The sequence below is a fragment of the Pseudophryne corroboree genome, chromosome 6 (assembly GCF_028390025.1).
Source record: "Pseudophryne corroboree isolate aPseCor3 chromosome 6, aPseCor3.hap2, whole genome shotgun sequence".
NCBI classification, from domain to species: domain Eukaryota; kingdom Metazoa; phylum Chordata; class Amphibia; order Anura; family Myobatrachidae; genus Pseudophryne; species Pseudophryne corroboree.
This window is the reverse complement of record NC_086449.1, coordinates 81593736-81619171: the sequence shown is the minus strand read 5'-3', so window position 1 is coordinate 81619171 and position 25436 is coordinate 81593736. Positions and strand designations below refer to the sequence as shown.

The following is a 25436-nucleotide window of genomic DNA, read 5'->3' as shown; positions in this document are numbered from 1 at the left end:
ATGATTTATATAAAAAAACAAGAAAAACTAGGATACTTGAGGATAATCTAACATCAGAGGAAAGGAGATCACTCAAAGAAATCCAAGAGTGGGACAACATCGTGATTAAACCCTCGGACAAGGGTGGACATATAGTACTTTGGCCAAAAGAACTATATATGCAGGAAGCGCGGAGACAACTGACAGACACTACATGCTATCGCCACATGCTCTTCAACCCTACGGATAATTATCAGATTATATACAACATGTTTATCAATGGGGCCCGGGAGAAAGGTATCATCAGTAAACAAGAACATGCTTTTCTTAAAGTGGAACATCCCAAAACCCCTACGTTTTATATGCTGCCCAAGGTACACAAGGGGTGCACCTCCACATGAGTTATTGTTATAGTACCCTTCAGTGAAGGACGTAATTTCAAACTATTGTGGTTTTTCCAATTCATTCAGCTGTATATTATATCTCACCACCAGTGCTCAAGTTTCCCCCATCCCTTTCCTCCCCCCCATACCAAAACAGAGTAGGCCAGGGAAATAGACTTAGCCCGTCCTAAATTAGCAATAAAAGTTTTCAAAGGTGAGGGAGCAATGACTGGTGCTGTATCCCCGAACTGGACCTGGAGAGCGTGCCTTAGTTGTAGATATCGATAGAAAAAGGATTGTGGTAGATTAAATTCATCTTTCAGCTGTTGGAAAGATTTAAGGGCACCATTGCAGTACAAATGGCCAATCGCAACAATTCCCTTAGTCCCCCACACCTGACGGCCGGACAGAGTATCTAATTCAGATAACCAGCGGGAATGCCAGAGGGGGGTGTCGGGATCGAGCTCGTCAGACTCAACCTCCCGCCAAACTCGAGAAAAAATGGGCGGTGTATGGGGAAACAATGTGCCACCGAGAAGTGCTTGTATAGGAGTATAACTCTGGGCCACCCTCTGCTGCAAAGCGACAGAGATAGCGGGTCACCATCCCTAATCCAGAATCCTATGTGGTCTAGCTGGGAGGCAAAATAATAGAGCTTAAAAGGAGGTAGTGCTAAACCACCATCTATTTTGGGTCCAGTGAGCGTATTGATACTAATCCTGGGTTGCTTATTGGCCCAGACGAGGGATGACGGAATACTGTTCAACTTTCTAAAGGAGGAGGCTGGGATATAAGTTGGGTATTGTTGTAACACGTATAATATTTTAGGTTGCACTATCATCTTAATAAGATTTATTCGCCCAGTTACCGTAAGAGGGAGTTTACACCATGCTTTGGATTTTTCCCCTAACCAATCAAGTAACGGTAGTAAATTAATAGGGAGAAAATCAGCAGAGTCATTGGTGACTAATATTCTTAAATATTGAATTTATCAACCCAGCGCAATGGTAAGGGCACCTCAGGTGCAGAGGAGGAAGGACCGCGCAGGGGCATTATAGAGGACTTATCCCAATTGATAGTTAAACCAGAATATCTACCAAAAGCCTCAATAACATCAAGAACAGCTGGTGTAGCAGTCCTATAGTCACATAAAAATAATGAAAGGTCATCTGCATAGTGTTCACTCTAGGAGTGAAAAGGGGCAGGGCGCCGGACTCAGGGGGGCACAGGCCGCGCGCGCGTCCGAAATGGGGGCGTGGCCACACAAATTAGGGAGCGTGGCCACGCCTCCGTCATTTTAGGGGGCGGTGCGGCCCACAGACGCTACTATAGAGAGCGTCTGTGGCCGCCAACGTCACTGTTGGGGGCGTGCCCAGCACCTCCGTCGGTGCTGGGCTTCCCCCAGCCCTCTCCCAATGCGTGAATGGATGCCGCGCGCATGCGCACGGCATCTATACACGCCGGGAGGGCAGGGAGCGGGCGGCTGTTCTAGCAGGGCGCCGCAAAAGGGGCAGGGCGGGTTTTGCCTGTTAAAAAACGGGCAGGGCGCGGCGCCCTGCTAAAACAGCCTAGAGTGAACACTAACTGCATATAAGGCCACCGTGTCAATTCTATCATGCATTTGCAACCCTAATTTCTCTATCGTCCTAGTGGATGCTGGGGTTCCTGAAAGGACCATGGGGAATAGCGGCTCCGCAGGAGACAGGGCACAAAAAGTAAAGCTTTAGGATCAGGTGGTGTGCACTGGCTCCTCCCCCTATGACCCTCCTCCAAGCCTCAGTTAGATTTTTGTGCCCGGCCGAGAAGGGTGCAATCTAGGTGGCTCTCCTAAAGAGCTGCTTAGAAAAGTTTAGCTTAGGTTTTTTATTTTACAGTGAGTCCTGCTGGCAACAGGATCACTGCAACGAGGGACTTAGGGGAGAAGAAGTGAACTCACCTGCGTGCAGGATGGATTGGCTTCTTTGGCTACTGGACATTAGCTCCAGAGGGACGATCACAGGTACAGCCTGGATGGTCACCGGAGCCTCGCCGCCGGCCCCCTTGCAGATGCTGAAACGAGAAGAGGTCCAGAATCGGCGGCAGAAGACTCCTCAGTCTTCTTAAGGTAGCGCACAGCACTGCAGCTGTGCGCCATTTCCTCTCAGCACACTTCACACGGCAGTCACTGAGGGTGCAGGGCGCTGGGAGGGGGGCGCCCTGGGAGGCAAATGAAAACCTTTTTTGGCTAAAAATACCTCACATATAGCCTCCGGGGGCTATATGGAGATATTTAACCCCTGCCAGAATCCATTAAAGAGCGGGAGACGAGCCCGCCGAAAAAGGGGCGGGGCCTATCTCCTCAGCACACAGCGCCATTTTCCCTCACAGAAAGGCTGGAGGGAAGGCTCCCAGGCTCTCCCCTGCACTGCACTACAGAAACAGGGTTAAAACAGAGAGGGGGGGCACTAATTTGGCGTTAGAAATATATAAAAGATGCTATAAGGGAAAACACTTATATAAGGTTGTCCCTATATAATTATAGCGTTTTTGGTGTGTGCTGGCAAACTCTCCCTCTGTCTCTCCAAAGGGCTAGTGGATCCTGTCCTCTATCAGAGCATTCCCTGTGTGTGTGCTGTGTGTCGGTACGTGTGTGTCGACATGTATGAGGACGATGTTGGTGAGGAGGCGGAGCAATTGCCTGTAATGGTGATGTCACTCTCTAGGGAGTCGACACCGGAATGGATGGCTTATTTAGGGAATTACGTGATAATGTCAACACGCTGCAAGGTCGGTTGACGACATGAGACGGCCGACAAACAATTAGTACCGGTCCAGACGTCTCAGAAACACCGTCAGGGGTTTTAAAACGCCCGTTTACTTTAGTCGGTCGACACAGACACAGACACGGACACTGAATCCAGTGTCGACGGTGAATAAACAAACGTATTCCTTATTAGGGCCACACGTTAAGGGCAATGAAAAAGGTGTTACATATTTCTGATACTACAAGTACCACAAAAGAGGGTATTATGTGGGATGTGAAAAAACTACCGTAGTTTTTCCTGAATCAGATAAATTAAATGAAGTGTGTGATGATGCGTGGCTTCCCCCCGATAGAAAATTATGGGCGGTATACCCTTTCCCGCCAGAAGTTAGGGCGCGTTGGGAAACACCCCTTAGGGTGGATAAGGCGCTCACACGCTTATCAAAACAAGTGGCGGTACCGTCTATAGATAGGGCCGTCCTCAAGGAGCCAGCTGACAGGAGGCTGGAAAATATCATAAAAAGTATATACACACATACTGGTGTTATACTGCGACCAGCGATCGCCTCAGCCTGGATATGCAGAGCTGGGGTGGCTTGGTCGGATTCCCTGACTAAAAATATTGATACCCTTGACAGGGACAGTATTTTATTGACTATAGAGCATTTAAAGGATGCATTTTCTATATATGCGAGATGCACAGAGGGATATTTGCACTCTGGCATCAAGAGTAAGTGCGATGTCCATATCTGCCAGAAGATGTTTATGGACACGACAGTGGTCAGGTGATGCAGATTCCAAACGGCACAAAGGTGTATTGCCGTATAAAGGAAGAGGAGTTATTTGGGGTCGGTCCATCGGACCTGGTGGCCACGGCAACTGCTGGAAAATCCACCGTTTTTACCCTAAGTCACATCTCTGCAGAAAAAGACACCGTCTTTTCAGCCTCAGTCCTTTCGTCCCTATAAGAGTCATATCTGCCCAGGGATAGAGGAAAGGGAAGAAGACTGCAGCAGGCAGCCCATTCCCAGGAACAGAAGCGTTCCACCGCTTCTGCCAAGCTCTCAGCATGACGCTGGGACCGTACAGGACCCCTGGATCCTACATGTAGTATCCCAGGGGTACAGATTGGAATGTCGAGACGTTTCCCCTTCGCAGGCTCCTGAAGTCTGGTTTACCAAGGTCTCCCTCCGACAAGGAGGCAGTATGGAAAACAATTCACAAGCTGTATTCCCAGCAGGTGATAATCAAATTACCCCTCCTACAACAAGAAAAGGGGTATTATTCCACATTATATTGTGGTACTGAAGCCAGAAGGCTAGGTGAGACCTATTCTAAATCTAAAAAAATTTGAACGCTTACAAAGGTTCAAATCAAGATGGAGTCACTCAGAGCAGTGATAACGAACCAGGAAGAAGGGGACTATATAGTGTCCCGAGACATCAGGGATGCTTACCTCCATGTCCAAAATTTGCCCTTCTCACTAAGGGTACCTCAGGTTCGTGGTACAGAACTGTCACTATCAGTTTCAGACGCTGCCGTTTGGATTGTCCACGGCACCCCGGGTCTTTACCAAGGTAATGGCCGAAATGATGATTCTTCTTCGAAGAAAAGGCGTCTTAATTATCCCTTACTTGGACGATCTCCTGATAAGGGCAAAGTCCAGGGAACAGTTGGAGGTCGGAGTAGCACTATCTCGGATACTGCTACAACAGTACGGGTGGATTCTAAATATTCCAAAATCGCAGCTGATCCCGACGACAAGTCTGCTGTGCCTAGGGATGATTCTGGACACAGTCCAGAAAAAGGTGTTTCTCCCGGAAGAGAAAGCCAGGGAGTTATCCGAGCTAGTCAGGAACCTCCTAAAATCAGTGCATCATTGCACAAGGGTCCTGGTAAAGATGGTGACTTCCTACGAAGCAATTCCATTCGGCAGATTTCACGCAAGAATTTTTCAGTGGGATCTGCTGGACAAATGGTCCGGATCGCATCTTCAGATGCATCAGCGGATAACCCTATATCCAAGGACAAGGGTGTCTCTCCTGTGGTGGTTACAGAGTGCTCATCTTCTAGAGGGCCGCAGATTCGGCATTCAGGATTGGATGCTGGTGACCACGGAGGCCAGCCCGAGAGGCTGGGGAGCAGTCACACAAGGAAAAAATTTCCAGGGAGTGTGATCAAGTCTGGAGACTTTTCTCCACATAAATATACTGGAGCTAAGGGTAAATTTATAAACTCTAAGCTTAGCAAGACCTCTGCTTCAAGGTCAGCCGGTATTGATCCAGTGGGAAAAACATCACGGCAGTCGCCCACGTAAATAGACAGGGCGGCACAAGAAGCAGGAGGGCAATGGCAAAAACTGCAAGGACTTTTCGCTGGGCGGAAAATCATGTGATAGCACTGTCAGCAGTGTTTCATTCCGGGAATGGAAACTGGGAAGCAGACTTCCTCAGCAGGCACGACCTCCACCCGGCAGAGTGGAAACTTCATCGGGAAGTTTTCCACATGATTGTAAACCGTTGGGAAATACCAAAGGTGGACATGATGGCGTCCCGTCTGAACAAAAAACGGGACAGGTATTGCGCCAGGTTAAGAGACCCTCAGGCAATAGCTGTGGACGTTCTGGTAACACCATGGATGTGCCAGTCGGTGTATGTGTTCCATCCTCTGCTTCTCATACCTAAGGTACTGAGACTTATAAGACGTAGAGGAGTAAGAACTATACTCATGGCTCCGGATTGGCCAATAAGGACTTGGTACCCGGAACTTCAAGAGATGCTCACAGAGGACTTATGGCCTCTGCCGCTAAGAAGGGACTTGTTTCAGCAAGTACCATGTCTGTTCCAAGACTTACCGCAACCGCGTTTGACGGCATGGCGGTGGAACGCCGGATCCTAAGGGAAAAAGGCATTCCGGAAGAGGTCATTCCTACCCTGGTCAAAGCCAGAAAGGAGGTGACCGCACAACATTATCACCACATGTGGCAAAAATATGTTGCGTGGTGTGAGGCCAGAAAGGCCCCACGAAGAAATTTCAACTCGGTCGATTCCTGCATTTCCTGCAAACAGGAGTGTCTATGGGCCTCAAATTGGGGTCCATTAAGGTTCAAATTTCGGCCCTGTCGATTTTCTTCCAGAAAGAAGTGGCTTCAGTTCCTGAAGTCCAGAAGTTTGTCAAGGGAGTATTGCATATACAACCCCCTTTTGTGCCTCCAGTGGCACTGTGGGATCTCAACGTAGTTCTGGGATTCCTCAAATAACAAAAAAGCCCATATCTGGTTGTCCATTTGGACAGGGCAGAGCTGCGGACTCGTCCCCAGTTCTCTCCCTAAGGTGGTGTCAGTGTTTCACCTGAACCAGCTTATTTTGGTGCCTTGCGCCTACTAGGGACTTGGAGGACTCCAGGTTGCTAGATGTTGTCAGGGCCCTGTAAATATAGGTTCCAGGACGGCTGGAGTCAGGAAAACTGACTTGCTGTTATCCTGTATGCACCCAACAAACTGGGTGCTCTTGCTTCTAAGCAGACTATTGCTAGTTGGATGTGTAATACAATTCAGCTTGCACATTCTGTGGCAGGCCTGCCACAGCCAAAATATGTAAATGCCCATTCCACAAGGAAGGTGGGCTTATCTTGGGCGGCTGCCCGAGGGGTCTCGGCTTTACAACTTTGCCGAGCGGCTATTTAGTCAGGGGCAAACACGTTGGTAAAATCCTACAAATTTGATACCCTGGCTAAGGAGGACCTGGAGTTCTCTCATTCGGTGCTGCAGAGTCATCCGCACTCTCCCGCCCGTTTGGGAGCTTTGGTATTATCCCCATGGTCCTTTCAGGAACCCCAGCATCCACTAGGACGATAGAGAAAATAAGAATTTACTTACCGATAATTCTATTTCTCGGAGTCCGTAGTGGATGCTGGGCGCCCATCCCAAGTGCGGATTATCTGCAATACTTGTACATAGTTACAAAAATCGGGTTATTATTGTTGTGAGCCATCTTTTCAGAGGCTCCGCTGTTATCATACTGTTAACTGGGTTCAGATCACAGGTTGTACAGTGTGATTGGTGTGGCTGGTATGAGTCTTACCCGGGATTCAAAATCCTTCCTTATTGTGTACGCTCGTCCGGGCACAGTATCCTAACTGAGGCTTGGAGGAGGGTCATAGGGGGAGGAGCCAGTGCACACCACCTGATCCTAAAGCTTTACTTTTTGTGCCCTGTCTCCTGCGGAGCCGCTATTCCCCATGGTCCTTTCAGGAACCCCAGCATCCACTACGGACTCCGAGAAATAGAATTATCGGTAAGTAAATTCTTATTATAATTTGATTGGATCGTATAAAACAGGCCAACGGTTCAATGGCTATAGCAAATAATGAGGGTGACAGGGGACACCCCTGCCTAGTACCCCCTAGACAGAGGAAAGGGTGTAGATACATAGCCATTGACATAAATCCTGGCCGTCGGTCTGCAATATAAGAGTCGAACCCACTCAATAAAGGTGGGGCCAATGCCCATGCAGTGCATGACTTCCCATAAGTATAGCCACTCAACGGAGTCAAACGCTTTCGTGGCATCAAAGGAGAGTTAGATTCTCCCTCATGGTCGACCTGGAGATGAGTAAAGAGCCGCCTCAAATTGATAGAGGTGGACATTCCTGTCATAAAACCGGTTTGATCCGGGTGAATTATGGAAGTGATCACGTTAAGGTGTCCGGCTAGGATTTTACTCGCAGGGGTTTTTATTACATTTTTTTTCAAATGTGTTTATTGAATTTTATCGGGTTCACTACGGCTGGCCGGCGGTCGGGCTCCCGGCGCCCAGCATACTGGCGCCGGGAGTCCGACCGCCGGCTGACCGACAGTGTGGCTACGGGCACGGTGGCGCGCTACGCGCGCCACACTATTTTATTCTCCCTCTATGGGGGTCGTGGACCCCCACGAGGGAAAATAAGTGTCGGTATGCCGGCGGTCGGGCTCCCGGCGCCGGTATACTGAGCGCCGGGAGCCCGACCGCCGGTATACAGAAGACCACCCAATTTTATCATAGTACAACAACAGTGCTATGTATTCGAAAATAATTGTAACAGGAGGGACCAGTTTCCAGGCAGCCAATAGCATTACAGAAATCAACAGTCCAAAAACAGTCCAAGTGTTCGTACATGGTAAATCATAGAGAATAATGCAACAAACGCATAAGTGACATCAATATGAAAATGACTCACACAATAAGCATAGTGTTCATGCTAGCTGAGTGCTGCACCCTCTCCGATTTTTTTTTTTATTTTTTTTATAGGGCAATAGGCACCCTGCTAAAACAGCCTGCTCGCTCCGTCATCTGCTGGATGGATAGATGACGTGCGCACAGCATCTATTCACATTAAAGAGAGAAGTTGGTGCAAGCACAATACCTCCATAGATGCTGGACACGCCCCATAAGTGACGCCACGGCTGGGGAACACCCCCCATTAGTGACATAAAAGGGGCCACCTGCGCCCCCCCTTCCTGGCTAGCAGTGTCCCCTTTTCGTATGAACTGCACTAAAAGCTGGCACAAACACACACTACCCCCGCAACTAGGGAGGCCAATCCCGGGCCGTTTTTTCAATCCCGGGATTCGGGATTGAAAAACGGTCGATCCCGGGATTGCAGTAGGGACCAGTGAAGGTTGTAGGGAGCAGCGCTGGAGGGAGGGTGTAGGTAGTGGTGCGGGAGGTAGGGAGGGTGTAGGTAGTGGTGCGGGAGGTAGGGAGGGTGTAGGTAGTGGTGCAGGAGGTAGGGAGGGTGTAGGTAGCGGTGCGGGAGGTAGGGAGGGGGTAGATAGCAGTGCGGGAGGGTGGGTGTAGGTAGTGGTGCGGGAGGGAGGATGTAGGTAGCGGCGCGTTAGGGTTGGTAGCGGCGCGAGAGGGAGGGTGGGTGTAAGTAATGACACTTACTATTAGGCTGGCGGCCGCGGCAGCCATGGACTCACTGAACGCGGGAGCATTTCAAATGAAGCGCCGGCCGCCAGCCAACCAGAGCTGGCGGACCGGCAGCCAATCAGGGAAGCGGTCGCAGCAGTGGCTCCTGATTGGCTGCCGCTACTGCGGCAGCTTCCCTGATTGGCTGCCGAGCCGCCAGCTCTGATTGGCTGGCGGCCGGCGCTACATTTGAAGTGCTGCCGCGTTCAGCTTGTCCATGGCTGCCGCGGCCGCCCGCCTAATAGTAAGTGTCATTACTTACACCCACCCTCCCGCACATGCGCACTGTAATCCCTTGAATCCCGGGATTGGAAGCTCCAATCCCGGGGTTCAAATCCCGGCATTTTTGGGCCCAAATCCCGGGATCCCGCCGATCCCGGGATTGGACTCCCTACCCGCAACCACTGCAGCTTGTCAGCATAGAATCCTAGTGGCAACACTATAAGCATAAATACCACAGAACAGTAAACTAGTGGAGGGGGGTGGGACGGGCAGATGGATAAAGGAATATACACCTGGGGAATTGAGAGGGACATTGTGTTAATCAACAAGGAACCATTCACTCTATATCCTGAGCTTGTGTAGTAAAGGGGAAAGAAAAAGAAAAAAAGTGACCTTTGTTGGGAGCACTCCCACTTGGAAACGATAATGATTTGAGTAATGAGCAATGATATGAAAAGTGAAGTAATTAAAATGTAACCTTTAATTTTATTATATTAAAATATTGGTACACCAGTTATATTGTTTCACTATTTAGGGGCTAGTCAATGTGAGCCACCTGGTAAAGCTAAATTGTGAAAATATTGATGAAAATACAAAACATTATTAGGCAGGCTCAGAGTACTTGGATATATGGAATAGGCGCTATAACCAAATTGGTGCCGTCAAAAGAACCTACAACACCTGGTATTCCTTAGTGGTCCACCACCTAAGTACTGACCAGGCCCAACACCGTATTGCTTCCAAGATCAGACGAGATTGGGCATGCGCGGTGTGGTATGGTAGTAGATCAGCATTGATCTGGCGATTTCTACCACTAATATATAGATGGTAGAGGGTTATTGGTAAGCACCTTGTTACCAAATTAACCGAGTAATCTCTAAGGAGAAAATATATGTTTAACCATCATTGCACCAAATTGTAACCCAAATCTGTAGGTATACGTGGGTTTAAATCATGTGGTTAATGGTTTCTCAGCCCGCAAGGAATGCCTGTATGTTTCATTATGTGCTGTGCAGCACCTATGAAAATTGGGTTTGTACTGCGAATAAGGCAGATATAGATCACTGTTCTACTGATAACATGCCACAGTATTTGTATATGATCCAAAGAGAAATCGTCTCTATTGGTTAATTGGATCACCCTGTTAAGGGAAAAACAAAGGTTATTGTGAAGTTATAAGCTCAAAGATTATAAATAAACCTCCTATTATATCATGATCGAGAAAATGCAGGACCAAGAATGATATAAAGATTGTTAGGAGAAAGAAAACAGACTTGAAAAATAGACAAGATGTATAACAGTCTCAATTACCCAATTAAGGGCTAATTAGTGCCATGGTGCCTAACAAAGTATAGGTGTTGTCTTTGAAATAGAAAATTTTTTGCCACAATAACTTATATAGCATGTATCCACAGTGTATCTGTAACGTGTCTGTCTAACATGTAATAGACAGACAAGAATTGCCAAAATGAACCCAAAGAGGGGACAAATACAATAATCCCCCAAAAAAGATCATATGCTAGGTGATTTTTTCAATACATTTAGCTATGATATGCACAATAGCTTTATATTCCAACAAAGACCTGCATATGAATAGGTACTGATGCACTGTATTGTGATTATTGGCATAACATTTGCCAAAGAGACCAATGCACGCTGTTTCTTAATTGTGTATGTGCCAATAGGTTTGACGGGAGATAGTGTAGCAGATGGGACAATGCAATAATTAAGTTTGCCCGCTCTCCATGCGCCGTTAGCCGCAGAGCTCCGGCGTTAATGAGGTTTGAAAAATGTCATCTCCTGCTACTGGGAGATCGATAGGCAAGTGGGGACCAAAAATACTTAAGTGTCTGTCTGCTCATAGCGCGCTGCTGACCGCCGGGCTCCGGCGTCCGTGCTGCCTCTCTGATCTCCTCTCCTTTCGGTCTCTGATCATGTGAGCGTACTCATCATGATCCTCCTGTTCACCTCCCAACGTACGTTTCACAGATTAGCTTGTTCACGGGCAGTGTGAACATGTGGTGTCAGGATCTGGCTTAAATCTATACGATTAGCCAATCAGGATTGTACCTGTTTGATTATTTAATACTGACAAGGTTTGTATGAGCTTCAATTTAATTAAATGAATAGAACGAGCAACTTAGGTGTCCTGCAAGATGTTTGTGAATTAGGATGCCGAGGGGGTTTAATTATTAAATCCTTATAGTATATAGTAGTGGTGCGTGAATAATAATAATATTAAAACTAAATATGAATTTAATTATCGCATTCCTTATAGTATATAGTAGTGGTGTGTGAGTGTTGATAATAATAATGAATATATAAAAATAAATAGATGGATAATGATATAATAATGTTAATTAAGAGTGGAGTATAGGTGATTAATTGGCGGAAATTGCTATGTGTGGATATAAGGGGTTAAATGATAATTTGTGTATAGTATTGAATTAATTAGGGAGTGAAGGGAAAGGGGGGGGGAAGTAAGGGATAATAAGAGGAAGGGAGGTGGGGTTTTTTTGGGGTGATGGGAAATTGTTTGGTAGGGGGAGGGGGGGAGAAAAAATATTAGAGGGGGTGCTGTTAACTTATATAATTAATGTAACAGTGTATAAGTGTGATTGCTGCTATTATAAATTTGATGAATATCATTAATGGCAGAGAAAAAATATGTGATAAACTTAAGGTGCTGATATATTTAAAAACCACTGTGTTGAAAAAGAAAAGGAAAAAGAGGGAGATAAATTATATATAGTAATAAATAATAATATAATATTGAATGAAATTAATAAAAATAAAAATAATAAATATAATTATAAATAATGATAATGAATATAATTAAAAAATTAATTAAATAAAAATAATAAGTTTGGTAACAGTTAATAATTAAAAAAAGGAAGGAGAATAATAAAAGGATGAATTAGTCAATCAAATTGGACAATCAGATTGGAAGGAATGCTCCAAAATTCATAGTTTCATTAAGTCCATGTGGATGAAGTGAATTTAATTTGAATGTCCATTCACATTCCTTTCGTAAGAGAGTGCTAGTCAGGTCCCCCCCACGTAGACCCAATTTCACTTTTTCTAGTCCACAAACTTTAAGTCCATCCCAGCGACCTGCATGGTTGGAAAAGAAATGTCGTGCTACAGAGGTAAGTTGCTTCATTTTTTGTAAGTCCCTGGTGGCATTCCGGATGGATCCAATATGTTCCAGGATTCTTTGCTTGAGGGCCCTAGTCGTCATACCCACATATCTTTGTCCACAAATGCACACAATACAATAGATCACAACTTCGGTGGAGCAGTTGATGAAATGCTTGAATTTAATATCTTTGCCGTAGCGATCCTGAATGTGATCTGTCTTAAAGATATATTGACATGCTTTACAGTGACCGCATGGATGTGTGCCAGTGGTAGTCTGTGGTTTATCACGAGATGGTTGGAAATGACTGGATACCAATCTATCTTTCAGATTTCTTGATCTCCGCCAACTCATGGATACTTGTGGTCCAAGTTTTTCAGATAAGGTAGGGTCCAAGTGGAGAATTCCCCAGTGTTTCTGGATGGCTTGTTTAACCTGGTGCCATTCTTGACAAAAACCCCCAACGAACCTGATAGTTTTATCCTCTTGTTTCTTTTGTTTCTTATCAAAGATTAATTGTTCTCTCTGAATGGTCTGAATGTTTCTGCTGGCTTTCTTGATAGATGTGTTGCTGTATCCTCTCTCACGGAGTCTGTTAGAGAGGTCTTTGCTTTGTTCTACGAAATCCTGATCATTGGAGCAGTTTCTTCTTAAACGTAGAAATTCTCCTTTAGGTATATTGTTTATTGTGGGAGGGAAATGGGAGCTGGTTTGATGTAGAAGTGTGTTTGATGATGTCTCCTTCCTGAATAATTTTGTTGAAAGCATATCATTTTTATCCTTAAAAATGAGTATGTCCAGAAATGGAAGTTCATCTTGACTGATGGCGTGAGTGAGGCGAATGTTGAGGTTGTTGTTATTTAACCCCTTATATCCACACATAGCAATTTCCACCAATTAATCACCTATACTCCACTCTTAATTAACATTATTATATCATTATCCATCTATTTATTTTTATATATTCATTATTATTATCAACACTCACACACCACTACTATATACTATAAGGAATGCGATAATTAAATTCATATTTAGTTTTAATATTATTATTATTCACGCACCACTACTATATACTATAAGGATTTAATAATTAAACCCCCTCGGCATCCTAATTCACAAACATCTTGCAGGACACCTAAGTTGCTCGTTCTATTCATTTAATTAAATTGAAGCTCATACAAACCTTGTCAGTATTAAATAATCAAACAGGTACAATCCTGATTGGCTAATCGTATAGATTTAAGCCAGATCCTGACACCACATGTTCACACTGCCCGTGAACAAGCTAATCTGTGAAACGTACGTTGGGAGGTGAACAGGAGGATCATGATGAGTACGCTCACATGATCAGAGACCGAAAGGAGAGGAGATCAGAGAGGCAGCACGGACGCCGGAGCCCGGCGGTCAGCGGCGCGCTATGAGCAGACAGACACTTAAGTATTTTTGGTCCCCACTTGCCTATCGATCTCCCAGTAGCAGGAGATGACATTTTTCAAACCTCATTAACGCCGGAGCTCTGCGGCTAACGGCGCATGGAGAGCGGGCAAACTTAATTATTGCATTGTCCCATCTGCTACACTATCTCCCGTCAAACCTATTGGCACATACACAATTAAGAAACAGCGTGCATTGGTCTCTTTGGCAAATGTTATGCCAATAATCACAATACAGTGCATCAGTACCTATTCATATGCAGGTCTTTGTTGGAATATAAAGCTATTGTGCATATCATAGCTAAATGTATTGAAAAAATCACCTAGCATATGATCTTTTTTGGGGGATTATTGTATTTGTCCCCTCTTTGGGTTCATTTTGGCAATTCTTGTCTGTCTATTACATGTTAGACAGACACGTTACAGATACACTGTGGATACATGCTATATAAGTTATTGTGGCAAAAATTTTTCTATTTCAAAGACAACACCTATACTTTGTTAGGCACCATGGCACTAATTAGCCCTTAATTGGGTAATTGAGACTGTTATACATCTTGTCTATTTTTCAAGTCTGTTTTCTTTCTCCTAACAATCTTTATATCATTCTTGGTCCTGCATTTTTTCGATCATGATATAATAGGAGGTTTATTTATAATCTTTGAGCTTATAACTTCACAATAACCTTTGTTTTTCCCTTAACAGGGTGATCCAATTAACCAATAGAGACGATTTCTCTTTGGATCATATACAAATACTGTGACATGTTATCAGTAGAACAGTGATCTATATCTGCCTTATTCGCAGTACAAACCCAATTTTCATAGGTGCTGCACAGCACATAATGAAACATACAGGCATTCCTTGCGGGCTGAGAAACCATTAACCACATGATTTAAACCCACGTATACCTACAGATTTGGGTTACAATTTGGTGCAATGATGGTTAAACATATATTTTCTCCTTAGAGATTACTCGGTTAATTTGGTAACAAGGTGCTTACCAATAACCCTCTACCATCTATATATTAGTGGTAGAAATCGCCAGATCAATGCTGATCTACTACCATACCACACCGCGCATGCCCAATCTCGTCTGATCTTGGAAGCAATACGGTGTTGGGCCTGGTCAGTACTTAGGTGGTGGACCACTAAGGAATACCAGGTGTTGTAGGTTCTTTTGACGGCACCAATTTGGTTATAGCGCCTATTCCATATATCCAAGTACTCTGAGCCTGCCTAATAATGTTTTGTATTTTCATCAATATTTTCACAATTTAGCTTTACCAGGTGGCTCACATTGACTAGCCCCTAAATAGTGAAACAATATAACTGGTGTACCAATATTTTAATATAATAAAATTAAAGGTTACATTTTAATTACTTCACTTTTCATATCATTGCTCATTACTCAAATCATTATCGTTTCCAAGTGGGAGTGCTCCCAACAAAGGTCACTTTTTTTCTTTTTCTTTCCCCTTTACTACATATGCATTGGACCTATGGGAGCACCATCGACAATCACTGTTTATATCTACACAAAAATATTTCTACTGGTAGATGGTGATACATTTTCAGAATTTTTCTGATGGGTCGGTTATCTTGGAAACCTTTTGCAAATAAATTTTAAACACAAACCACCTAGTCCTGTGCGGCATCCTTAAATCTAACTTTATACTACATCCTGAGCTTGTGGCAAGGTAACTGATATAGACAATGCTCAGGGGATTTATTTGTAAAGTGAGTTGTGGGTAGTCAATGTTTTGGGGTGGTAACGGGGGAGGGTGGCTAGCAAAACGCAGACATGTTAGGATAGTTTTCTGGGGGTTCCCTAGTCAGCCACTGCAAATTTGTTCCCAACAGGAGAGGCCCCGAGGTCTTAGTACAGTCGCTCAGTCTGAGATAGCAGTTCTGAGGACCTATGGTCTGACCAGTGTGTGCACCATGTCTCTGCTTATGTATGTGTGCGGTGGATATGAGACTCTAGGGGTGGGTGTCTCTGTACACTAGATGGCAGCTGAGTCATTAGTGTGTTTTTCGAAAGTACGCCACAAATGAATTTGCATCTGCACATGCAACTACATACCCCTCTGAATCAGGCCTATAGTTTCTTCGTGATATTCCCGGTTCCTAGGGAAGTGATGGCTACATTCTGAAGAATCGAATACCTGTCTCTGCTGTCTGTAGGTTACTGGTGCACTATGACCACGCAACTGGTGGCCAGTTTAATGTAGGTGGTTTTCCATTACTACAGTGGCCTCCACCTCTGTTGTATTGGGTTATGGTTTTCTTTATCGTGGGTGGGGGTGTGTGAGCATATATCCAAAATAAAAACTCACTGACCCAGCTTATAATAATTATGTAAGCGATGTATTGGAGCTCTTGATGAGCTGGTGATGATTCTTCCACTATAACCTGCTTAGAAAATACTGGGTCAAGGCCTCAGTTTGGGACAGATTATTAGAGGAAATCACTGAGATGTCCGGGAATATTCGAAGGGGGATGGGGGGTGGGTGTTGGTGTGTGTGTGTGGGGGGGGGGTGGTAGGAGTTGTGATGGGAGATATCTGTGTTCTGTTCTGTTCTTGTGTAATTTATTCCCCATGGCCCTACAAGAGAAGAGGATATAGGATCCCAGCGCTGGCTGTATTGTTGATTATCGCAATATATAAATAATAATTGTCAGGACGGTTAGCTTTTTAGACACTAAATTTGAGAAATTTAATGTAATATGCACAATTCATATATTCTGATAAAAAACAACAATTACAATAGAAAAAAGGAATAGAAGTAGTCCAATTGTATACCAGGATAGGAGATGACAGGAGTCCAAATATTTTCGATGTGTCCTCCAAGGCTCAACGCGTTTCGCTGGTGCCTACAACCCCGCTTCCTCAGGACTCCTTTGGACTCCTGTTATCTCCTATCCTGGTATACAGTTGGACTACTTCTATTCCTTGGATCTGCAAAATCCATACAGAGGAACCGGAGCCATCCCTACGATACTGCCATCTCACACTGCATGCTGTGAAAAGGGACAAAGCTGGACTCAATCGGTAAAATATATTACCTCTGAATATTCACTATAGACATTCATCCAGGGAAAGTCCTAACCAGTTTGTGACATTATTACCAATGAGGAGCCAGATTAATGTGTCAGTTTATATTAATTTATTTTTCGTAAATTGGTGTTGTGATATTTTTATCGTTTTATACCAGAATATATGACTTATGCATATTACATTAAATTTCGCAATTTTAGTGTCTAAAAAGCTAACCGTCCTGACAATTATTATTTATATATCGTGATAATCTACAATACAGCCAGCGCTGGTATCTTTTATCCTTTTTTTTTTTTTTTTTCCATATTAACTGAATAGGGGGTGCTTACCAACCCCTTACCAGCTGCTATTGAACGTGCACCCACTTGTTTCTTTGTGTACTCTACAAGAGAAGGTGTGTTTTTGCGAATGATACAAAGACCTGTGACAGTGCTGATAGCCAAGAATGGGTAAAACACAGGCATACAGATTTATAGAGAATAGAGGAATTGATGTGTGGGAGCTGTAAAATAATGCAGAGCAGGATACAGAATGGTGATGTAATGTCTGCAGCGGCAGAGGGAAGTGACCTTGGAGTTAGTGTCTGTGGATATGAAGGTCAGTGCGCAGTGTACTTTACAAGTGGGAGAAGTCAGTAGAATGCTGGATTTGGTGACACGGGTGACTTTGATCTTTATGTTTTTTTTGTTTCTGCCATCAATTTTTGTTTCATTAACTGTGTAATTACACACAACCGGTACCCAGACTAATCTGTGAGTATGAAAGACCATGACAACTAAGATGTAAGATATGAATCAGGAAGCTGAAATACGGTGTTCAGTCTTAGCCTGACCCCTACTACCCTCCCCCCCCCAACTCCCTACGGACATTTGAAGCACTGCAACCTCTATAGCATGGGTCTTCAACCTGTGGCCCTCCAGCTGCTGTGGAACTACACATCCCAGCATGCCCTGCCTCAGTTTTAGCATGTTTCTCTGACGTCTTAGTGGATGCTGGAAACTCTGTAAGGACCATGGGGAATAGACGGGCTCCGCAGGAGACTGGGCACTCTAAAAGAAAGATTAGGTACTATCTGGTGTGCACTGGCTCCTCCCTCTATGCCCCTCCTCCAGACCTCAGTTAGATTTCTGTGCCCGGCCGAGCTGGATGCACACTAGGGGCTCTCCTGAGCTCCTAGAAAGAAAGTATATGTTAGGTTTTTTATTTTACAGTGAGACCTGCTGGCAACAGGCTCACTGCAACGAGGGACTAAGGGGAGAAGAAGCGAACCTACCTGCTTGCAGCTAGCTTGGGCTTCTTAGGCTACTGGACACCATTAGCTCCAGAGGGATCGACCGCAGGACCCGTCCTTGGTGTTCGTTCCCGGAGCCGCGCCGCCATCCCCCTTACAGAGCCAGAAGCATGAAGATGGTCCGGAAAATCGGCGGCAGAAGACTTCAGTCTTCACCAAGGTAGCGCACAGCACTGCAGCTGTGCGCCATTGCTCCTCATACACACTTCACACTCCGGTCATTGAGGGTGCAGGGCGCTGGGGGGGGGCGCCCTGAGCAGCAATAAACACACCTTGGCTGGCAAAATAATCACAATATATAGCCCCAGAGGCTATATATGTGATAATTACCCCTGCCAGAATCCATAAAAAAGCGGGAGAAAAGTCCGCGAAAAAGGGGCGGAGCTATCTCCCTCGGCCCACTGGCGCCATTTTCTCTTCACAGTGTAGCTGGAAGACAGCTCCCCAGGCTCTCCCCTGTAGTTTTCAGGCTCAAAGGGTTAAAAAGAGGGGGGGGGGCACTAAATTTAGGCGCAATATTGTTTATACAAGCAGCTATTGCGGAAAATTCACTCAGTGATAGTGTTTATCCCTACATTATATAGCGCTCTGGTGTGTGCTGGCATACTCTCTCTCTGTCTCCCCAAAGGGCTGTGTGGGGTCCTGTCCTCAGTCAGAGCATTCCCTGTGTGTGTGCGTTATGTCGGTACGGCTGTGTCGACATGTTTGATGAGGAGGCTTATGTGGAGGCGGAGCAGATGCCGATAAATGGGATGTCGCCCCCTGTGGGCCGACACCAGAGTGGATGGATAGGTGTAAGGTATTAACCGACAGTGTCAACTCCTTACATAAAAGGCTGGATGACGTAACAGCTATGGGACAGCCGGCTTCTCAGCCCGCACCTGCCCAGGCGTCTCAAAGGCCATCAGGGGCTCAAAAACGCCCGCTCCCTCAGATGGCAGACACAGATGTCGACACGGAGTCTGACTCCAGTGTCGACGAGGTTGAGACATATACACAATCCACTAGGAACATCCGTTACATGATCCCGGCAATAAAAAATGTGTTACACATTTCTGACATTAACCCAAGTACCACTAAAAAAGGGTTTTAGGTGTGGGGAGAAAAAGCAGGCAGTGTTTTGTTCCCCCATCAAATGAGTGAATGAAGTGTGAAAAAGCGTGGGTTCCCCCGATAAGAAACTGGTAATTTCTAAAAAGTTACTGATGGCGTACCCTTTCCCGCCAGAGGATATGTTACGCTGGGAGATATCCCCTAGGGTGGATAAGGCGCTCACACGTTTGTCAAAAAAGGTGGCACTGCCGTCTTAGGATACGGCCACTTTGAAGGTACCTGCTGATAAATAGCAGGAGGCTATCCTGAAGTCTGTATTTACACACTCAGGTACTAGACTGAGACCTGCAGATAGTGCTGCTGCAGCGTGGTCTGTAACCCTGTCAAACAGGGATACTATTTTGCGAACATAAGACGTCGTCTTATATATGAGGGATGCACAGAGGGATATTTTGCCGGCTGGCATCCAGAATTAATGCAATGTCCATTCTGTCAGGAGGGTATTAGAGACCCGACACTGGACAGGTGATGCTGACTTTAAAAGGCACATAGAGCCTTATAAGGGTGAGGAATTGTTTGGGGATGGTCTCCGGGACCTCGTATCCACAGCAACAGCTGGGAAGAATTTTTTTTACCTCAGGTTTCCTCACAGCCTAAGAAAAAGCACTGTATTATCAGGTACAGTCCTTTCGGCTTCAGAAAAGCAAGCGGGTCCAAGGCGCTTCCTTTCTGCACAGAGACGAGGGAAGAGGGAAAAAGCTGCACCAGTCAGCCAGTTCCCAGAATCAAAATTCTTCCCCCGCTTCCTCTGAGTCCACCGCATGACGCGGGGGCTCCACAGGCGTAGCCAGGTACGGTGGGGGGCCGCCTCAAAAATTTCAGCGATCAGTGGGCTCGCTCACAGGTGGATCCCTGGATCCTTCAAGTAGTATCTCAGGGGTACAAGCTGGAATTCGAGGCGTCTTCCCCCCCCCCCGCCGTTTCCTCAAATCTGCCTTGCCGACAACTCCCTCAGGCAGGGAGGCTGTGCTAGAGGCAATTCACAAGCTGTATTTCCAGCAGGTGATAGTCAAGGTGCCCCTACTTCAACAAGGACGGGGTTACTATTCCTCACTGTTTGTGGTACCGAAACCGGACGGTTCGGTGAGACCCGTTTTAAATTTGAAATCCTTGAACACATACATAAAAAAATTCAAGTTCAAGATGGAATCGCTCAGGGCGGTTATTGCAAGCCTGGAGGAGGGGGATTACATGGTATCCCTGGACATCAAGGATGCTTACCTACATGTCCCCATTTACCATCCTCACCAGGAGTACCTCAGATTTGTGGTACAGGATTGCCATTACCAATTCCAAACACTGCCGTTTGGACTGTCCACGGCACCGAGGGTCTTTACCAAGGTAATGGCAGAAATGATGATACTCCTTCGAAAAAAGGGAGTTTTAATTATCCCGTACTTGGACGATCTCCTTATAAAGGCGAGGTCCAAGGAGCAGTTGTTGGTCGGAGTAGCACTATCTCGGGAAGTGCTACAACAGCACGGATGGATTCTATACATTCCAAAGTCACAGCTGGTTCCTACCACACGCCTACTGTTCCTGGGGATGGTTCTGGACACAGAACAGAAAAAAGTGTTTCTCCCGCAGGAGAAAGCCAAGGAGCTGTCATCTCTAGTCAGAGACCTCCTGAAACCAGAACAGGTATCGGTGCATCACTGCACACGAGTCCTGGGAAAAATGGTAGCTTCTTACGAAGCAAAATTCCATTCGGCAGGTTCCATACAAGAACCTTTTAGTGGGACCTCTTGGACAAGTGGTCGGGATCGCATCTTCAGATGCATCGGCTGATAACCCTGTCTCCAAAGACCAGGGTATCTCTACTGTGGTGGCTGCAGAGTGCTCATCTTCAAGAGGGCCGCAGATTCGGCATACAGGACTGGGTCCTGGTAACCACGGATGCCAGCCTTCGTGGCTGGGGGGCAGTCACACAGGGAAGAAATTTCCAAGGACTTTGGTCAAGTCAGGAGTCGTCCCTACACATAGATATTCTGGAACTGAGGGCCATTTACAATGCCCTAAGTCTGGCAAGGCCTCTGCTTCAAAACCAGCCGGTACTGATCAAATCAGACAACATCACGGCAGTCGCCCATGTAAACCGACAGGGCGGCACAAGAAGCAGGATGGCGATGGCAGAAGCCACAAGGATTCTCCGATGGGCGGAAAATCACGTCTTAGCACTGTCAGCAGTGTTCATTCCGGGAGTGGACAACTGGGAAGCAGACTTCCTCAGCAGACACGACCGACACCCGGGAGAGTGGGGACTTCATCCAGAAGTCTTCCAACTGTTGGTAAACCGTTGGGAAAGGCCACTGGTGGACATGATGGCGTCCCGCCTAAACAAAAAACTAGATATTGCGCCAGGTCAAGGGACCCTCAGGCAATAGCTGTGGACGCTCTAGTGACACCGTGGGTGTACCAATCGGTTTATGTATTCCCTCCTCTACCTCTCATACCAAAGGTACTGAGAATAATAAGAAAACGAGGAGTAAGAACGATACTCGTGGTTCCGGATGGGCCAAGAAGAGCTTGGTACCCAGAACTTACAGAAATAATATCAGAGGACCCATGGCCTCTACCGCTCAGACAGGATCTGCTACAGCAGGGGCCCTGTCTGTTCCAAGACTTACCGCGGCTGCGTTGGACGGCATGGCGGTTGAATTCCGGATCCTAAAGCAAAAGGGCATTCCGGAGGAAGTCATTCCTACGCTGATAAAAGCCAGGAAAGAAGTAACCGCAAACCATTATCACCGTATTTGGCGAAAATATGTTGCGTGGTGTGAGGCCAGGAAGGCCCCAACAGAGGAATTTCAGCTGGGTCGTTTTCTGCACTTCCTACAGTCGGGAGTGACTATGGGCCTAAAATTGGGTTCCATTAAGGTCCAGATTTCGGCTCTGTCGATTTTCTTCCAGAAAGAACTGGCTTCACTGCCTGAAGTTCAGACTTTTGTAAAGGGAGTGCTACATATTCAGCCCCCTTTTGTGCCTCCTGTGGCACCGTGGGATCTCAACGTGGTGTTGAGTTTCCTGAAATCACATTGGTTTGAGCCACTTAAAACTGTGGATCTGAAATATCTCACGTGGAAAGTGGTCATGTTATTGGCCTTGGCTTTGGCCAGGCGTGTGTCAGAATTGGCGGCTTTGTCATGAAAAAGCCCTTATCTGATTTTCCATATGGATAGGGCAGAATTGAGGACTCGTCCCCAGTTTCTCCCTAAGGTGGTATCAGCTTTTCACTTGAACCAACCTATTGTAGTGCCTGCGGCTACAAGGGACTTGGAAGATTCCAAGTTTCTGGACGTAGTCAGGGCCTTAAAAATTTATATTTCCAGGACGGCTGGAGTCAGGAAAACTGACTCGTTTTTTTATCCTGTATGCACCCAACAAAATAGGTGCCCCTGCTTCAAAGCAGACTATTGCTCGCTGGATTTGTAGCACAATTCAGCTGGCGCATTCTGCGGCTGGATTGCCGCATCCTAAATCAGTAAAAGCCCATTCCACAAGGAAGGTGGGCTCCTCTTGGGCGGCTGCCCGAGGGGTCTCGGCTTTACAACTTTGCCGAGCTGCAACTTGGTCAGGGGCAAACACGTTTGCAAAATTCTACAAATTTGATACCCTGGCTGAGGAGGACCTTGCGTTCTCTCATTCGGTGCTGCAGAGTCATCCGCACTCTCCCGCCCGTTTGGGAGCTTTGGTATAATCCCCATGGTCCTTACGGAGTTCCCAGCATCCACTAGGACGTCAGAGAAAATAAGATTTTACTCACCGGTAAATCTATTTCTCGTAGTCCGTAGTGGATGCTGGGCGCCCATCCCAAGTGCGGATTGTCTGCAATACTTGTATATAGTTATTGCCTAACTAAAGGGTTATTGTTGAGCCATCTGTTGAGAGGCTCAGTTATATTTCATACTGTTAACTGGGTATAGTATCACGAGTTATACGGTGTGATTGGTGTGGCTGGTATGAGTCTTACCCGGGATTCAAAATCCTTCCTTATTGTGTCAGCTCTTCCGGGCACAGTATCCTAACTGAGGTCTGGAGGAGGGGCATAGAGGGAGGAGCCAGTGCACACCAGATAGTACCTAATCTTTCTTTCTCTAACGTCCTAAGTGGATGCTGGGACTCCGTAAGGACCATGGGGAATAGCGGCTCCGCAGGAGACTGGGCACAAAAGTAAAAGCTTGAACTAGCTGGTGTGCACTGGCTCCTCCCCCTATGACCCTCCTCCAAGCCTCTGTTAGATTTTTGTGCCCGAACGAGAAGGGTGCATGCTAGGTGGCTCTCCTGAGCTGCTTAGAGTAAAAGTTTATTTTAGGTTTTTTATTTTCAGTGAGTCCTGCTGGCAACAGGCTCACTGCATCGTGGGACTAAGGGGAGAAGAAACGAACTCACCTGCGTGCAGAGTGGATTGGGTTTCTTAGGCTACTGGACATTAGCTCCAGAGGGACGATCACAGGTTCAGCCTGGATGGGTCCCGGAGCCGCGCCGCCGGCCCCCTTACAGAGCCAGAAGAACGAAGAGGTCCGGTGAAATCGGCGGCAGAAGACGTTCCTGTCTTTAACTAAGGTAGCGCACAGCACTGCAGCTGTGCGCCATTGCTCTCAGCACACTTCACACTCCGGTCACTGAGGGTGCAGGGCGCTGGGGGGGAGCGCCCTGAGACGCAATAAAAACAGAAATACCTTAGGATGGCAAAAGAAATACATCACATATAGCTCCTGGGCTATATGGATGTATTTAACCCCTGCCAGTTTTCCAGAAAAAAGCGGGAGATAAGGCCGTCGTGAAGGGGCGGAGCCTATCTCCTCAGCACACAAGCGCCATTTTCCCTCACAGTTCCGCTGGAAGGACGGCTCCCTGACTCTCCCCTGCAGTCCCTACAGAATCAGGGTAAAAACGAGAGAGGGGGGGCACTATTGGCAGCTAAATTATAAACAGCAGCTATAAAAGGGAGTAACACTTATATAAGGTTATCCCTATAGATATATATAGCGCTCTGGTGTGTGCTGGCAAACTCTCCCTCTGTCTCCCCAAAGGGCTAGTGGGGTCCTGTCCTCTATCAGAGCATTCCCTGTGTGTGTGCTGGGTGTCGGTACGATTGTGTCGACATGTATGAGGAGGAAAATGATGTGGAAGCAGAGCAATTGCCTGTATTAGTGATGTCACCCCCTAGGGAGTCGACACCTGACTGGATGGTTGTATTTAAAGAAATACGTGACAATGTCAGCACTTTACAAAAAACTGTTGACGACATGAGACAGCCGACAAATCAATTAGTGCCTGTCCAGGCGTCTCAGACACCGTCAGGGGCGATAAAACGCCCGTTACCTCAGTGGGTCGACACAGACCCAGACACGGATACTGAGTCCAGTGTCGACGGTGAGGAGACAAACGTAATGTCCAGTAGGGCCACACGTTACATGATCACGGCAATGAAGGAGGCATTGAACATTTCTGACACTACAAGTACCACAAAGAAGGGTATTATGTGGGGAGTGAAAAAACTACCAGTAGCTTTTCCTGAGTCAGATGAATTAAATGAGGTGTGTGATAAAGCGTGGGTTTCCCCCGATAAAAAAGTGCTAATTTCTAATAAATTATTGGCACTATACTCTTTCCCGCCAGAGGTTAGGGCGCGTTGGGAAACACCCCCTAGAGTAGATAAAGCGCTCACACGTTTATCTAAACAAGTAGCGTTACCGTCTCCTGATACGGCCGCCCTCAAAGAACCAGCGGATAGAAGGCTGGAAAATATCCTGAAGGGTATATACACACATACTGGTGTTATACTGCGACCAGCAATCGCATCAGCCTGGATGTGCAGTGCTGGAGTTGCGTGGTCGGATTCCCTGACTGAAAATATTGATACCCTGGATAGGGACAGTATATTACTAACTATAGAGCATTTGAAGGATGCATTACTATATATGCGTGATGCACAGAGGGATATTTGCACCCTGGCATCAAGAGTGAGTGCTATGTCCATTTCTGCCAGAAGAGCGTTATGGACGCGACAGTGGTCAGGGGATGCGGATTCCAAACGACATATGGAAGTATTGCCGTTTAAAGGGGAGGAGTTATTTGGGGCCGGTCTATCGGACCTGGTGGCCACGGCAACGGCC

The 25436-nt window shown here is 46.3% G+C and overlaps 1 protein-coding gene and 2 pseudogenes across 3 annotated transcripts in view; 2 read left to right on the top strand and 1 right to left on the bottom strand.

Annotated features, from left to right (window-relative positions):
• The window catches only part of CDC37 (cell division cycle 37, HSP90 cochaperone), an 85961-nt gene that overhangs the window by 19541 nt on the left and 40984 nt on the right, over nucleotides 1–25436 (top strand). Inside the window, exon 1 of one of the 3 annotated variants that reach the window (XM_063931369.1) lies at nucleotides 12749–12801. The exons of the other annotated variants lie outside the window; for them this stretch is intronic. Within the exon in view, the coding sequence (XP_063787439.1) occupies nucleotides 12769–12801 (33 nt within the window). The 5' untranslated portion in view covers nucleotides 12749–12768. Of the gene's footprint in view, nucleotides 1–12748; nucleotides 12802–25436 lie in introns of those variants that run through there. 3 annotated transcript variants of the gene reach the window in all.
• Nucleotides 9947–10065, bottom strand: LOC134937046 (5S ribosomal RNA; annotated as a pseudogene).
• LOC134937045 (5S ribosomal RNA) lies at nucleotides 14911–15029 on the top strand (annotated as a pseudogene).